The 16475-nt window shown below is 36.4% G+C and overlaps 1 protein-coding gene across 5 annotated transcripts in view; it reads right to left on the bottom strand.

Annotated features, from left to right (window-relative positions):
• Positions 1–16475, bottom strand: part of Cul1 (cullin 1) — a 72413-nt gene that overhangs the window by 20312 nt on the left and 35626 nt on the right. For all 5 annotated transcript variants that reach the window (NM_001355551.1, XM_006506189.4, NM_012042.4 and 2 more), the window contains exons 3-7: positions 10592–10766; positions 8445–8612; positions 4615–4665; positions 4044–4134; positions 3243–3406 (exon numbers count right to left, since the gene is read on the bottom strand). In NM_001355551.1, the coding sequence (NP_001342480.1) occupies positions 3243–3406; positions 4044–4134; positions 4615–4665; positions 8445–8612; positions 10592–10766 (649 nt within the window). The remainder of the gene's footprint in view (positions 1–3242; positions 3407–4043; positions 4135–4614; positions 4666–8444; positions 8613–10591; positions 10767–16475) is intronic.

Raw genomic sequence — 16475 nt, 5'->3', positions numbered from 1 at the left:
CTAAGTACCCTAAGGTTCTTGAAAATGACCCTGATTAACTCCATTAGAAACAAAAAGGAATAAAAAATCAGAACTGAAAGGTTGGTAAAAATTAATGAAATGAGGTATTTTCTTTCTCTCTTTTTTTTATGTGAATGTTTTGACTGCATGTACAGTATGTGCATGAAGTCACACAGAGACAAGAGGAGGATTGTGGGTCTTTCAGAACTGTGATTACAGATGACTGATCTAACATTGGAAATCAACCCCAGGTCCTCTGCAAGAGTAACACCCACTCTTAACTGCTGAGCAATCTTTTGAGCTCATGTTTTATTTTTAAATAATAAAAAGATTAGGAATTTAAAATATTCAAACATGTTCATTTTTGTTTGTTGTTTTTAAGTCAGATTAGTCTCAATCACATGACATTGATTTTTAAAGTGTTGATATAGCTGTTAATAAAGTGTTTGTAGCTATTCAGTTATCAAAAGCATTTTTGTATGGGCCAACCATTATCAACTGTTTAGACTAAAATACTCCCACCTGATGACAGTAAACTCAAAAGAGACCTCTGGGGATTGTAATATCTAGCCCAAATTGGCCATTAAAAGCACAATATTTCCTGAAAGCTAATCTTTACCTCAAAATCATTCCTGAGATGTTGAATTCTACTTGATTGTTTTAATATAAATGTAATTTTTCCTCAAGTTACTGAAATTGTCAACTTTTTTCTGGTGGTCCTATACCTGCCCAGGCACAGGCTGGAGACTATGAGGTATGCACATGTAAGGTCAAAGCCCTCCATTATGTTTGCTTTGCTACACTTTTTATAAAGCCTTTAATACAGACATTCAATGCTTATATAGTTTTTTAAAAGTAAAGCTCACTAAATTCTCACTATCACCTGATATTATTATTCTCCTTTCACAGGTGAGGAAACTAAGGAACGGAACGGTTAAGGTCATTCTTTTTTGTTGTTGTTGTTTTTGTTTGTTTGTTTTTCGAGACAGGATTTCTCTGTGTTGTAGCTCTGGCTGTCCTGGAACTCACTTTGTAGACCAGGCTGGCCTCGAACTCAGAAATCCACCTGTCTCTGCCTCCCAAGTGCTGGGATTAAAGTTGTGTGCCACCATGCCTGGCTTAAGGTCATTCTTTAACCTTGAAAACTGGTGGCCCAGTTCAAGATACAGCGATATAAGATTATCTCTATATTGTTTGGTTTTTAGAGCCTGAATTGTGGATTTCCTGAATAAGATGAGAAGTCATGTTTGATAAGACTTCTAAGTTGGTCAGGACCAAACTTTTAATGCTTTTAGAGAGCTTCCTGGAGGCTGAGGAGAGGTTAGATTGCAAACACCCACCCACCAGACACTATTATTTTCGAAGTTGTAAAACTTTAAAAATCAGATTTCTGTGTTTAGAGTGTGCATGCAGCTCTGTCCTAAAAGTTGTTCTCCTTATGTTGAGGTACTACTACTACTCCTCCTATCTCCATGGGCAGCATACACCACAACAAATCATAACGTTGTCTACAAAGGGCAGGCTGGCACCATAGTGGTGTGCAATGTTGGGGAAGATTCCACTTTAAAGATATAATTTAAGAAAAAAATCTCTACTGGACTGGCAAAATGGCTCAGTAGTGTTAAGGATATTTACTGCTAACCCTGATGACCTAAACTCAATCCCTGGTGCCTATATGGTAAAAGAACATATACACATACATATGCTAACATGGCACACATACATTGTACATGTACACACAAAGACACACATATATGTACACACTCATACAAAATAAGTGCAAAAAAAAAAGTTTTAAAAGAGTTCAGTAAAAGACCTGCTTATAAAGCCTACAGTCATACTACAAAATTAAGTAATGAACAATACCAGGATTCAAAACAGATTATGTTTCAAATACCCTTAAGGAGCTGGTTAGGTCTCAGTCATATACAAAACAGACACAAAGATCTACTATAAAGAACTACCACTATCCCGCATATACAACCGACTAGTTCTACTTCTGTTGAATTTTGAGATATCAAAAATGTGTAACTGACTTTCAATTTCAAACTTAGAAGGCCCACTTATATTCAGTGCACCATACGAAAATGCACTGTGAACACCACAAGCTGGGCATGGCTTTCTCTCTATATGTCAGAAGCAGAGTGGTTGAGCTTATATTTTCTTTCTTTAAACACGGAAATGACTTGGCAGTCCATTTCCTGCCTAAGAGAGGGCAAAGTAGGTATTAGACTTGGTATGACCTCGACTCTTAAAAATTTAATACAAGCTGGGCAGTGGTGGTGCATGCCTTTAATTCCAGCACTTGGGAGGCAGAGGCAGGTGGATTTCTGAGTTTGAGGCCAGCCTGGTCTACACAGTGAGTTCCAGGACAGCCAGAGCTATACAGATAAACCCTGTCTCAAAAAACCCAAAAGTAAAAAAAAATATATATATATATATATGTGTGTGTGTGTGTGTGTGTGTGTGTGTGTGTGTGTGTACACATACAGATGAGAGGGTTACCAAACTATATATACAATCTGCTGGCAAAATCCTGCTGCACCTGTTTCCTGCTTATTTCTATATCTCCATGACTGCTTTTGTTTCTTAACATTAGAGGTGAACAATGACAGAAGAAATCTTAGGATGAAAAGCCTAAAGATTATTTACTGGCTGGTACTATATAGCAGAAAGCTTGCCATCTCTTGACATAGTCATTCCTCAGACCCAATATCCAGAATTCCTGAATTTCTAAGAAAGAGAGCAAAGAAAAATCCTATTAGAAGTTCATGGAAGCATCATGTAGTAAAGAGCAAGTTAGAATCCTTGCCTCCACCTTGGATCTTCTCCTAAGTCAGATTTATATCCTTCTTCCTAATATAAACTTGAAGGGTTAAACTATGACTCTTAGGGAATATTTTAGGAGAAAAACAGCAAAAGCAAAAAATAGCAAATCTAGGACTATTTGCTTATTTTCTCACTGACATAAAATCCTGAGGGCCACACTTCAAGGGAAGACAATGCAAAAACCTGGAAGGCATGCAGCTATGAATACATCTCTTTGGATGTGCAGGGGAACACTCACTCATGATTCTCAATGTATAAAAGTCCCCTGGAGAGTTCTATGAGCTAGGCCTGCTGACATGGTGTGACAGCAGTGACAAGCCTGACTGGTGAGGAGCACTGAAATGCCAAGAACTCACTGGAAGAGTGACAACTATTTAACTTATATCCACTTTACATACTATGTTTAAGCTTACCTTTTTCATATATTCAGTAACTGGGTTCTGCTGTAAGAATTCAGTACTTTCTCTGGTATAAAATCTCTCTGTGTCAGCCAAAAATTGAGATTCAAAGGATTCTTTATACACTGTTAACGTAGGGCCCTTTGCAAATGCATCATCTTCATTCAGCCCCAATTCCACTAGAAATAAATATGAACTATATTTCAATTACCGTATTTCTTGTTATATTTTACAGACAATACTTTGATGTAGCAGTCAGTTTAAGTTACACTTAAAAGATCAATGTGAAATGGTGGGTTGTAAGGTAACTATTATTTACTAGTATTGAAGTATGCTTGTGCCAATAAATGAAAACACAAAAAGAATAAACTCCAAGATGTATAGCAGCAAATAATCCTTACTTGTGCCAGGAACACTTCAAAATTACAAGTTTAGTTAGAGAAAGTTTACATTTCCAAAAGTGATATAAATATTGCATTGTAAACTTTCACAGAAATGCCAACTCACCTAAGCTTCAATAACGCATCATTTAATCAGTGTCTCAATCTCAAATTTTTCAAGTTGATATAGTTTTCTGGTTATTATTTAGCTCAAAAAACAATTATATATTAGTAATTCCTCATGAAAACAGCAAAAGAAATATAATTAAATTTTTTTCACAAAATTTCCTTAAAGTACAAAGATTAAATATTTTTTACGATTTGTAAAATTACTATTTAAAAGTACCTTAAAGATGAACTAACATTCCTGAGAATCTTTAATAAATATTTTAAAATGAATATTAGAGCACTATTATAATAAAGGCAAATTATTTACCATAAGATTGTACAACTCCACTAATCAGTCTTGTATTGATGGTTTCTCCATTTCTTTCCTTTTCAATCAACTTTAAAACAGCATTTGTTACCTTTAAGAACACACAAAAGGTATATTATAGCTCACAATGTATCTTATATATCCTTTAAACATTTAAAGCCACTAAATAATACAAAGTAACAAATATTTTAGGGGGATGGGTACATGCATGTGTAGACATAGACCAAGGGCACCTTCAAGAACTGTTTGCCAGGAAGAATTCACTGTGTCTTTAAGACAGTCTCTCACTGGCATGGAGCTCATTCAGGTGGCAAGCTTGGCCCTGGTCAGGAAGCACTAAGGATCTACCTGACCCTACCTTTGCAGTGCTAGGATCACTAGTGGGCATCACTATACGCACTATACGTGGCACTGGGGATCTACCCCATGTCCTCATGCTTACATAGCAAGCACTTTACAGACTAAGCCCAACAAATACTCTTGAGATAGTCAAAAGGCTTGAGGAGACAAGATCAAAATGGAAAGCTTTTTTTTTTTTTAAGGAAACACACACATATCCCATAGTAGATACCTGTTTATTCAATGGCCTGAACAAACAATCTCTCCATGTCACCAATGCAAGCTGGATGAAAAAGGGGAAAAGATGTATTGAATATCCTTGAAACTTGTCACAGACAATAACCTGAATTCTTTATTTTACCAAAATCTTTAGATAACTTAGTAAAAACATAATATCACAATGAAGTCAGAGCTGCTCTCTTAAGTTAATCACTTTGTATAGATGTTTACCTTCTCACAATTTAACAACAAAGTTCAGAAAGAAAATGCTGTTAAGGCTGACATTTGTATCAGCTTAAAAACCAGCATAGATTCTATCTATAAATGAATTCCCTGGATCCAATCAGTTTTGACCAGAAACACCTGCTAAAACTAATTCTAGTTACTCTCAGTTTCCTAACATATCAAGATACATTTTAGAAATTATAAAAATCTTCCAATCTTGATTGTGCATTTTAAATGCAGTTTCTTGTACATAAATTAAGAACACCCACTGTCCTTTGTGTCTTCAGGAGACTATGTGTGAAACGCACATTTGTGTGTACATGGTACATGCTCACATGAGCATGTGAAGATGCACAAACAGGTGGCTGGAGACAAGGTGAGAACTTCCTGTGTCTATCACTCTCCACCCTATTCCCTTGAGACAAACTCTCTCACTGAGAGACCAGCAGCAGTAAGCTCAAGCTCATGGCTTTTATATAGGTGCTAGGTATCTGAACTCAAGCATTCTTACTAAGCTATCTTCCCCAGCCCGGGAGATGCATTTTCACTCGAATGTATAATTATCATGCTCTCGTTTCCATTTCTAAACTTCTTTCAAGTGTTATACTGATTAATTACTGTAAAAATGATCTCTGAAAGAAAAAAGTTAGAATTTATGTATGATTTTTAGACGTCTGTTGGGAGAGGTATTAGAAAGTTAAATAAAACACAATTGAAATTTACGGCACTTTAACACATAAACTGTCAAGAAATTAAACATAAATGTCTTAGTCTTATTTTACTTCCTCTCCAATCTCCTCTCCAACTAGAAATAAAATTAAGCTTGTAAAAAATATGCAAATTTAGTCTATGGAAAGTGTTTTCCAAGTAGTGTCTCCAATAAAATAAATACTATAAAAATCAATATTTAAGGCATTTTTTGGGTCTGTTTTTCCCTCTGTAGTTCTGACATTTGTATCAGCTTAAAAACCAGCATAGATTCACTGAGATCTACCTGCTTCTGTATCCAAGAGCTGGGGTTAAAGGGGTGCAGCACTAGGCCCAGCATTATTAAGACTCTTGCTTTGTGGTGTGCAAAGGTACTGACGACTCAACCTCACTGTCTAGAGAAAAGCAAACTTTCCTCCCTGCCTCTTCAGCCCTCAAAACTGGAGTAAGGCAGCAGTGAAAACATCAGGCTATAGTATCAGCTTCTAACAGAATCCCTACTTTAAAAAATTATTTTGTTGTACCTACTTTCTAAATTAGCAACCCCACCTTTGGATGGACCTAGGCTGACTCTGGATGATTTATCACTTCAAAGGAATAAAACCAACAAGCAAAAGAAGACAGAAGCTATAGAAGGCAAAGCAAAGAAACCTCACAATAGGGTAACAGAAACAAGTTTTGCCAGTAGCACTTCAACATACAATGAAATCAGCTTTTATCCTCTGGGAGACTTGGAAGCAAACCAACATCTTTCTCTAATTAAAAAGGGGAAAAACAATTTAGAAAAGAGTTTTTGTTTTTTTTTTTTGTTTTTTTTTTGTTTTTTTTTTTAAAGTAAAAGCCTTATCATTTGTCTTGACCTTGAACTACATGACAAAACAGTATCATTTGCTAGACACTGGGCTATTAACAAAAACCACATGTTTCCACCGAACTTTGACACAAACTAGCAAATGACTTGATCAGGGTTTCCTCTGCTAGAATTTATGGCTGCATTTCCAAACAGTGGCTACACTATTTGATAACAGAAAGTGTAGGATTTGAAAGTAAAATTTAAAAGTAATGAAAGTGGCTGACTCTTGTCTACTATTTACTTATGTATTTGAGACAAAGTGTCATTATATAGTACAGGCTGGCCTTGAACTCAGATACATCCCTGCCTCTGCCTCTGCCTCCCCGGAACTGGGATTAAAAGACCTGTGCCTTATGTCTTGCTCAATCTTGAGAAACAAAGTATCTTGGTACTTTTTACTAAACTTGTTTAACTGTTGAACCAAGAACATGGAAAGTGAAAAAGCAGGGATGGCCTTTAGGAGCTGTGATACCACTATAGAGATACACACGGAACATCAGGTCAAGCAGTTTCCAAAAGGAAATCTACCACACTGAGTGCCATTCTGCAAATTCTGACACAAGGGAAGCACACCAACCATTCTATGATGGACAGAATTCAAAACATGTTCAACAGAATAAACATATAATTGTCAGTTAAAATATATTAAAGAAAAGAAAAATACAAAAACTTCAAAGAACTATTAGAAACCATGTAACTAACTGGGCACAATGGTACACACCATGAATCCTAGCACTTGAGAGTCAGAGACAGGTATGAGGCTGGTCTACAAAGTGAAGTTCCAGGTCAGAAGCTACCTTGTTTCAAACAAACAAAAGCCAAAATAAAAACCTATATAACTATACAGTACTATAAAGTACAACTGGGGTACAGAAACTGAGCTCCGTGAGTGCTAGAAGTCTTGAACCTGGGCTAGTTTTTCTCTAATTTTGTAAAAGCAAAGCAACAAAAATAATGCTATTATGGCACAACATTAGAAACTGACATTTTAATAAAACTGACCCCAAAAGATTTTAATCTGACACACATCCATGAGCAGACTATAATGTTTTCAATTAATCCTCCCTCAACTTCTCTAGAACTGACTCTCCTTACCTGGAGAAGTGTTTGTTTGCTCATTTATTTAATGTGTGTGAGCATGAATGTATGTGTGTGTGCATATAGCACCCAGGGGACAACCTTTGCTGTCAGGAACCATCTACCTATAGGCCTGTACTTGTCAGAATGATATGCTGTGTGGCCAATGAGCTCCAAGTATCTGTTTGTGTCTGCCTCCCAGCACTGTGATTACAAACATCAATATCATGCTTTTTTACACAGGTCCTGGGGGACTTAGGTTCTTGTTTACAAAGCAAATACTTTATTGACTAAGCTAACACCCCCAACTCTGTGGACTATTTATTTATTTAGACAGGGCTCATTTAGCCCAAGTTGGCTAATATGTAAACCTATTATTCCCTTGCCTTGACATCCAAGTGCTGGGATTACAGGTATGTGTACCATAATACTTAACATAAACAAAACAGAAGACTGGACCCAGGACTTCATAGACACTAGAAAAGTACTGTGTTAACTGAGCTACCTGCCCCCACCATTGGCTCATCTCTAAAGTCTCCAAGTCTAGAAGGTGGTCTAAGAATATACATCTCTATCATGTTCCCAGGTGACACTGATAATACACATTTAGCAGTCATACTTTTGAGAAACCAGAAAGCCTAAAACAAAAACCTTGAGGACTAAGAAAAAAATTAATTCAAGGTCCTCTCTCAAATACAGAACTCTCAGACCAAAAAAGTATATGAATGCCCAGGTTAGGAGCTTAATCCTCAGATAAGGTACCTGATTTGCTAGCAACTGCCAGCATCTAGGATTCTAGTGCTAAAACTCAAGCAGTTCGATGCAAAGCGTAATAATTGCCCAATTAATTGGAGACACTTTAAAAGTAAACACAAAACTATTTAACTATGTTTATTTTATAGTTCTAATTTCTCACCTCTCTACTTTCTTGTCACAACATTTTTAGAGGTTATTTATTTATTCTTAAAAAAAAATCTTACTGAATAGATTTCATATATTCCTTTTCGTCCTTCATCACATTCACGGCGAACCCAATGTCTATTGAGGTAGGCACAGATTCCATTCAGCACTTTGCTGGAGAATCGGTAATCTTCCCACTGCTGAGTGTAGAACTTCAGGACACTCTCATCCATTAAATCTTCTCCATCCTAAAAACAAGTTCACTAAGACTTTAATATGAATAGTTTGTCACATAATCAAGCTAAAACTTACTGGAAAAGCTACTGCATCAAAATGTACAAATGCATGCAGTTACAGATGGGTCAATTGCTATGTACAGAAACAAGCTAATGGAAAATTCTCACAAGAACACTAAAAAGGTCTTTCATTATCCAATTAAACCAGAACTTTTCATGGGTTGAATAGGTATATGCAGTCGTAGAGTGTACCCTAAGCTTTCAAAATGGGAAGGTGCTTTTACTTTCTTTTATGCTTTTTCTTCAGTACTAGTGACTGAAGGGTGCTAGGGTCAAATGCTCAATACTCTACTTTTAATTTAAGACAGGGTCTCAATAAGTTGCTCAGGCTGGCCTTAAACTCAGTTGTGTAGCCCAAGCACATACCCACCCACTCCTTGGATCTCATGCTTTCCAAGGCTAGCCTTACACTCACAGTGTAGCTGAGGATGACCTGTAACTTCTGTTCCTCCACATCCAGAAAGCTAAGATTACAGGCCAGTGCTGGAATTCCAGGGTATGTACTTCCATGTCCTGTTTTTTTTTTTTTTTTTAAGTTTTTAAGCAATTTCTTCTTATTAGGGAATCTACCTCCAAAGCATCTCTGTTTGATATCTTCCCAGTTTTTTATTTTAAATCAATCTATCTGATTAACAAATTATAATAAAAGTATACTCATTTTTTAAAAATATGAAGTGTTTCACAAATTTGTAAGATTACAAAACTATTCATCTTAATTTTAGTATTTGTTGTATTTTTGTAACAAAAACAACATAACAACAATACAACATTTCTTCTTTAACAAAGCCTCAGAAAGAAAACTGGAAGTTATCCAAATTATTCCTACTTTAAAACTCACTAGTTTTTATTTGAATAGGATTGACTTGAAAAAAGTTCTTAGATATTAATGACAATTCCAAAGTGTGTCCTACCCTTTAAAGACACTGCACTACTATTCATAGATGCTGTGCTAAGTATACCAAGAAGTTGTCTTCATGTGGAAAGCCAAAGTCCAGCAGACTTGTAATTCTACAAGCAATAACATTCAAGTGACCCAACCATCTATGTAAATACCTGGTCACACCCAGAGACAACCAAATGTTTTGTGTATTTAAATGAAATGAATTTGAAAACATAAATTGGTCTATTTTTGATATAAAAAACAAGTATGTTGCTGATGAAGTAGCTACTAAAAACAGAACAGACTTTGCTTACAAGACTTATTTATTTACCAAGTGCTGTAAAGTCAAAGGACACATGTTTAAGAACATGAAACTGATACATTAGTTATGAGTCAACTACAGTCTGTTAGAATGTGTTTCCACTTAGCTTGTAAAATAATTAAGAAAACAAGAGTTTTATATCATGCAGAAAATATTGTATAACAGCTATATAAATTTTAAAAGAAAAATGAACTGTATACATAGAAGAGACTGAGAACTTTCCCAGGTAGGAGTAAAAATACCTTTGTAGACTGAAGACATCATATACACAATACCAGGTGAGGAAGCTACCTGATCACCTGATGGCTGAGTGTAAGGCAACCCACTTCCTTTGTTACAGAACAAACTACTAAAAACCAAAGGCAGAAGCTAAGGTAAAAGATTTCACCATTAGTGGTGGTGTACGCCTTAAATCACAACACTCAGGAGGCAGGTGGGTCTGAGTTCCAAGACAAATTGAGTTCCAGGACAGCCAAGGCTGCATAGAGAAACCCTATTTTGAAAAAAAATGAAAGGAAAAAGACTCACCTTTGCCTAAGCAATGGTTTGAGCTAATGAGCCCCTAACTCATAGGATATGGATCTAGCAAGAGCTAACCCAGTGTAAGCACAATTTTAATCTAAAGCAGCAAATATGACAGAGATGGCAGTCACAAAAAAATCATTGCACGTAAGAAAAAAGTGAACAAAATGGACATTTTTATATGCTTATACCATCGAGACATCTTACCTTAAGAAGATTTGTCAAATAATTCTTCAAAAATTCCTTCAATCGCTTGTATAACTCCAAGCCAACAAACTGAGCTCCCCCAGGAGTCTGCCCCTTTTTTGACTTGGAAGGAGGGACTCCAGCACCCCGGGCTTGGTTGGACTGATGCACACTAGTACAGTAGTTATAAACATGACTTGGAGAAAGTTAAGGAAAGTAACACATACCATAGACGTAACAGTAATTAACATAAACATATTTCCTTCTGTTTATATAGCAATAGATTCCCAATAAAACTAAAGTGGAAAATGCTGGTAAAGTTAAAAGACAGCAAGCCCGAGCACAGGATCAGAGGTGAGGAGGATCTGTCCCAACACAGGGAACAACTGGGACCAGCTGGACCCCGCACGCAGGAACTCCACCAGACCAGTGGCACAGGTTCCTTCTGGTCTGGGCTGGTTCCCTGTGCAGACCTTGGGTGCAAACTCCACAGCCAGTCCCACAACACCCAGAGCAAGCTCCACTCCCAGGCGCTCCAAAGATCCCAGGAGCCCAGGAGCTTAGTCACACCAGGATCTCAGGATCCCAGAGACAGCTTGACTCTGAGGAGTTCTGACATAACCAGGGTCACAGGAAGGACAAGCTCCAGTCAGACATAGCCAGGGCAGGTAGCACTAGAGATAACCAGATGGTGGGAAGCAAGCATAACATAAGCAACAGAAACCAAGGTTACTTGGCATCATCAGAACCCAATTCTCCCACCATAGCAAGTCCTGGATACATCATCACAGCAGAAAAGATCATGCTGGTGATAGAGGACTTTAAGACAGACATAAATAACTCCCTCAAAGAAATACAGGAGAACAAAGATAAATAACCTGAAGCCCTTAAAAAGGAAACACAAAAATCCCTTAAAGAATTACAGGAAAACACAATCAAACAGGCAAAGGACACGAACAAAACCACCTAAAGTTGGGAATCTTCACTCTAAAAATGGAACTAGAACCAATAAAGAAATCAAAGGGAGACAGCCCGTGAGTCAGAAAACTTAGGAAAGAGATCAGTAGTCATAGATGCAAGCATCACCAACAGAATACAAGAGACAGAAGAGAGAATCTAAGGTGCAAAAGATACCATAGAAAACATTGACACAACAGTCAAAACACAAAAAGCAAAAAGCTCCTAACCCAAAACATCCAGGAAATCCAGGACACAATGAGAAGACCAAACCTAAGGATAATAGGTATAGAATAAAGATTCCCAACTTAAAGGGCCAGTAAATATCTTCAACAAGATTATAGATGAAAACTTCCCTAACCTAAAGAGAGAGATGACCATGAACATACAAGAAGCCTACAGAACTCCAAATAGACTGGACCAGAAAAGAAATTCCTCCTTTCACATAATAATCAAAACACCAAATGTACTAAACAAAATTTTAAAAGCAGTAAGGAAAAAAGGTCAAGAAACATACAAAGGCAGGCCTATCAGAATTACACCAGACTTCTCACCAGAGACTATGAAAGATAGAAGATCCTGGGCAAATCTTGTACAGACTCTAAGAGAACACAAATGCCAACCCAGACTACTATACCTAGCAAAACTCTCAATTACCATAGATGGAGAAACCAAGATATTCCATGACAAAACCAAATTTACATAATATCTTTCCACAAATCCAGCCCTGCAAAGGATAATAGATGGAAAACACCAACACAAGGAGTGAAACTACACCCTAGAAAAAGCAAGAAAAGTCATCTTTCAACAAACCCACACAAACATAATTCCACCTCTATCAACAAAATATCAGAAAGTAACAATCACTTTTCCTTAATATCTCTTAATAAGAAAGTTAATATTACCAACATATCCTAATCAATTGAAATTCAAAAATATGAAGAATTAGAAATTTGTTGGCTGTCATCCAGTGGTCTCTCTAATTTGGTAATTGTAGAAATAGGTCCAATATTGTACAACCCATATACACTTTGTTTGTTTGTATGTGACAGTTTCTTGCTGTAGACCATAGAATGGTCTTGAAATCATGCTTTTCCTATCTCAGCCTCTCTATTAGTAGGATTGTTTGATGTTTTTACAGTATACTATGGTTTTCAGAACAGCTTATTTCAAAATTATTTATACAGCCAAAAGAAATGTAGACAATTAATTTGGGAGGTGGCTTGTAAGAGAACAAATTAAGAGTGAGACTGAATGTTTTGCTTGATATTTATAATTGTTGTATCAATTTTGAAGTAGAGGACCTTATAAGTTACTCTTTTTCTGAGATGAATGCTTTTAAAATCATCACAGCCAATGAAGCAGAATCTTACCCTCACCTAATGTCTATGCCTCCCTCCAAGCAGAACCATTGTTCATTGAAGCAGTTGATGAATGACTTCATGGATAGACCATCTTAATACACACACCATTTCTTAAATGAATGTAACCTGTTCCCTGTAGGCTGAGAATGATGACAATCACTCAAGTCAAATAGCTTTGACCATAGCAGGAAATATGTAGCCAAGTAATCATGCCTACAATACATTCCTTGGTGCAGCAGGACTGTCAACTCTTAGCTTAGCTACTATGGAAGTAAAATTCTTTGGTGATGTGAGGGGCACTGAAGTACAGCCTTATTACAATGAACTCCAATGTCTAAAAATTGTTCTTATTTTGGGTTTGTACCACAGTAAGAGCCAAGATTTTAAAGCTCTACTAAAAACAAAACAAACAAAAAGACTTTATCTATTTATGTTCATCTAATAATATGTCCGCCATTTTTATGATTGGTATAAAAATATATATTGTGTTGAATATAATAAAAATTAGCTCAATTGAAAGAAAGAAAAAAAAAAAGACAGCAAGTCCATTCACAAGGATGCCCACAAGCCTGAAAAACAGATGGAACATTCTTGAAAGAATATCAAGAAAAACCCCAGACCTATAAGATTGCCTAACATGACTGATTTTGTAGAAACAGTCCTAAAAATTCCAACAGGTTAGAAAGGTTGCAAATTTCAAGGAAAAAAGCAATTGCAGTATTTGGTTTTGGAAAAACAAAAGCCAGTACTAATCAAAGTCAATGATACTTGGCAACAAATAACATAGCCAGAAGTACACACTATAAATACCGAAATAACTGAAACATTATTTTCAGATGACTCAGAAGTAGACTTACTCAAAAATACAAAGCAAAGGGCATGCAGAACAGTGATAGCTTGATACAACAATAGAGTCACAGATGTATACAACTGGACAACAGCATCGGGTCAATACACCACTGTGAAACAGAGGCATAGAAATTACAGGAACAGAAATGAAAAGCTGAACCAGCTGCCTCTACGTATTAGCATGATAGAACTTGAGGATGGGGAAGACAAAGGCAAAGAGAGCACTGCCTCTGTTATAACCTTTATGACAACTACTGCTGTCAGACAGGGGGAGCATTAAACAGGACACACAATGAAGACATACTCTTCTACTGTATTTAAGGACATACTGTATAGATTCTTCCAAAATCAGTGCGTAAAAGATTACTTAATAAATGACATTAAGGATAATTCAAATATATATCACAAATGAATCAACAAAAATATATAAACTAAAAGAATAAAATGAAGATGCAGAAATTGTCACTTACCTGTTCTCAAGCTGGAGATCACCTTTCCAAACAAAATCACCAATATCTAAGCTGAAAATCTGAACATGTTAAAGTAAAACTACCTTCAAGGAGAGTTACTATCTTGAGCAAATTTATTTGGGCTGGGGAGATATATGTAGCTCAGTGGTAGAGCACTTGCTTGCCTATCAAGGTCCTAGGTTAATACCTAGCACCCTAAAAACATAATTTAAATCAACACAAGGTAAAAACTGTAAACAAACATGACCGAAGTATACTACAGACAGAAGGTCAAACAACTAATAAAACACCCAACAGCAGTATTTCCTCATCAGAGAACTGCCTCTTAAAGCAACAGCAATGGTCCTGAACACCTGGAATGTCAGCATCACTTGGAAAGTTAGGGTCATCCTCAGCAACAGCTATTTGAAGGTAGTTCTGAGTACCTGAAGGTTTATATGCCCAACAAGTCTCTGCCTCGTGTCTGAAGAAGACAGAAGATGGTACTTGGTCTCTAGAACTAGAGCTCCAGGTGGTTGTGAGCTACCATGTGGTGCTCACAAGAGTGGCCAGTGTTCTTAACCTCTGAGCATCATACCAAAACCCATTTTATAATGTTTAATCTGAATATATAGACCATGCATTTAAGTTTTAAAAGAAAGTAGAAATATACCATACATATACTAATAAAGAACAAACAAACTGAACCACTCAATTAATCATTTACATGTCAGTAATTTCTGTGGAGTATACTGATACCAAATATATATATATATATATATATATATATATATATATATATATATATCTTTAAGTGCATGTTTATACTGAAAACATACAAAGAAAGGAAGACAACTGTTTTTTTTAAAAAAACAAAAACAACAGTGAGTTCCAGGACAGCCAGGGCTACACAGAAAAACCCTGCCTCAAAAAAAGCAGCGTGTGCACCTCAAAATCAGAAGTGTGTGCACCTAGACAAGCAAGCACTCTACCAAGCCCCAGGCCAGTCTGAAACCTAAGAGTTGCTGGGCTGACAGAAACAGCAGATAGTCAAGATGTTCTTTTGATTCCTTTATTTTAATTACCTTTTGTACATGTAGTATTAAGTAGACAATGAAATGTTGCTGAGGGTCTCATGAAGAAAGGCCCAACTCATGAGTGAGGGATCTTTCTCCTCTCTATCAAAGGACTTTCTTGAAATGTGGATGTTACTCAAGCTTCTTGATTGTTCCACCTGACTCTAGTATTAAAAACAACTCTTTGCTAAGCTACCCTCTTTCTTCTAGAATGGAAAGTGTACACAACAGTATCTGTTCAACCTGAAGCAGCCAAGTACAGAGCAGTGGCTCCTTCTGGGAATATGTTCTATGGATAAGCACTTTTATAAGCCCAGTGCCTGCTGATGTTCTTTGTTGGAAAATAAACTTTGAATGCTTTTTAAATTCTTTACATTAGGATTTTTTAAAACTAAAAATTTCTTCAGCCCAGTATAGGGCATTATATGAAATAACCCTAAGAAGAGAACCAAGATTACATTATGTAATAAGTATTATTTACTCACTACCTAGAAAAGACTTCATAGTTTTCTATAAAAAAGTACTCCATTGTGACTATTGTGAATACACACACACACACATGACACTCAAGGTGAAAACAAGGGCCCAAAGCTAAAACTTTTCAGATATCAAAATAGCAATAAATTATCTACAGAATAAGAGAATTCAGTAATTTCTTAAGCATAGAAAGTTTCTACTTCCTCACAGCCCTACCAAAGCAAAAATAATCTGCCAAAAAAAAAAAAAAACCTATCTAATTTAGTGAAAATTACATACTAAGAAATTTTGGGCTGCTGAAGCTTACACAAAAGCCTGTCAACCTGAATTTGACCTGAGAACCCACATGAGTGTAGACGGAAAGAAGTATCTTCATGAAGTTCTCTTCCCCATATCATGCACGCACATACTTACACAAATTAAACAACCAACTAAAATAATTTCCTAGGGCCAGGTACCTATAATAACCTGTAAGACAAATCCTAGCACTTGGTAGGCTGAGGCAGGAGAATCATGTTTAAAGCTAGTCTGGGCTATTATAATGAGTCCATCTCAAAAAACAAAGTATTTTTAAATTAAAACAAGCAAGCAAACAAACAAAAAAATAGATAGATTAGTAATGAAGTGTCCTTGGTCACCAAAGTAATGCTGGTCTGCTTTTGTGAAGAATAACAAAAACTCAACCACATGGGTTTCTGAAAATGTTACCAACTGAAAACTGCTTTACCACTGA

Source organism: Mus musculus, chromosome 6, assembly GCF_000001635.26.
Source record: "Mus musculus strain C57BL/6J chromosome 6, GRCm38.p6 C57BL/6J".
Taxonomy (NCBI): Eukaryota; Metazoa; Chordata; class Mammalia; order Rodentia; family Muridae; genus Mus; species Mus musculus.
The sequence above is the reverse complement of the archived record's forward strand: the minus strand, read 5'-3'. Positions and strand labels throughout refer to the sequence as shown.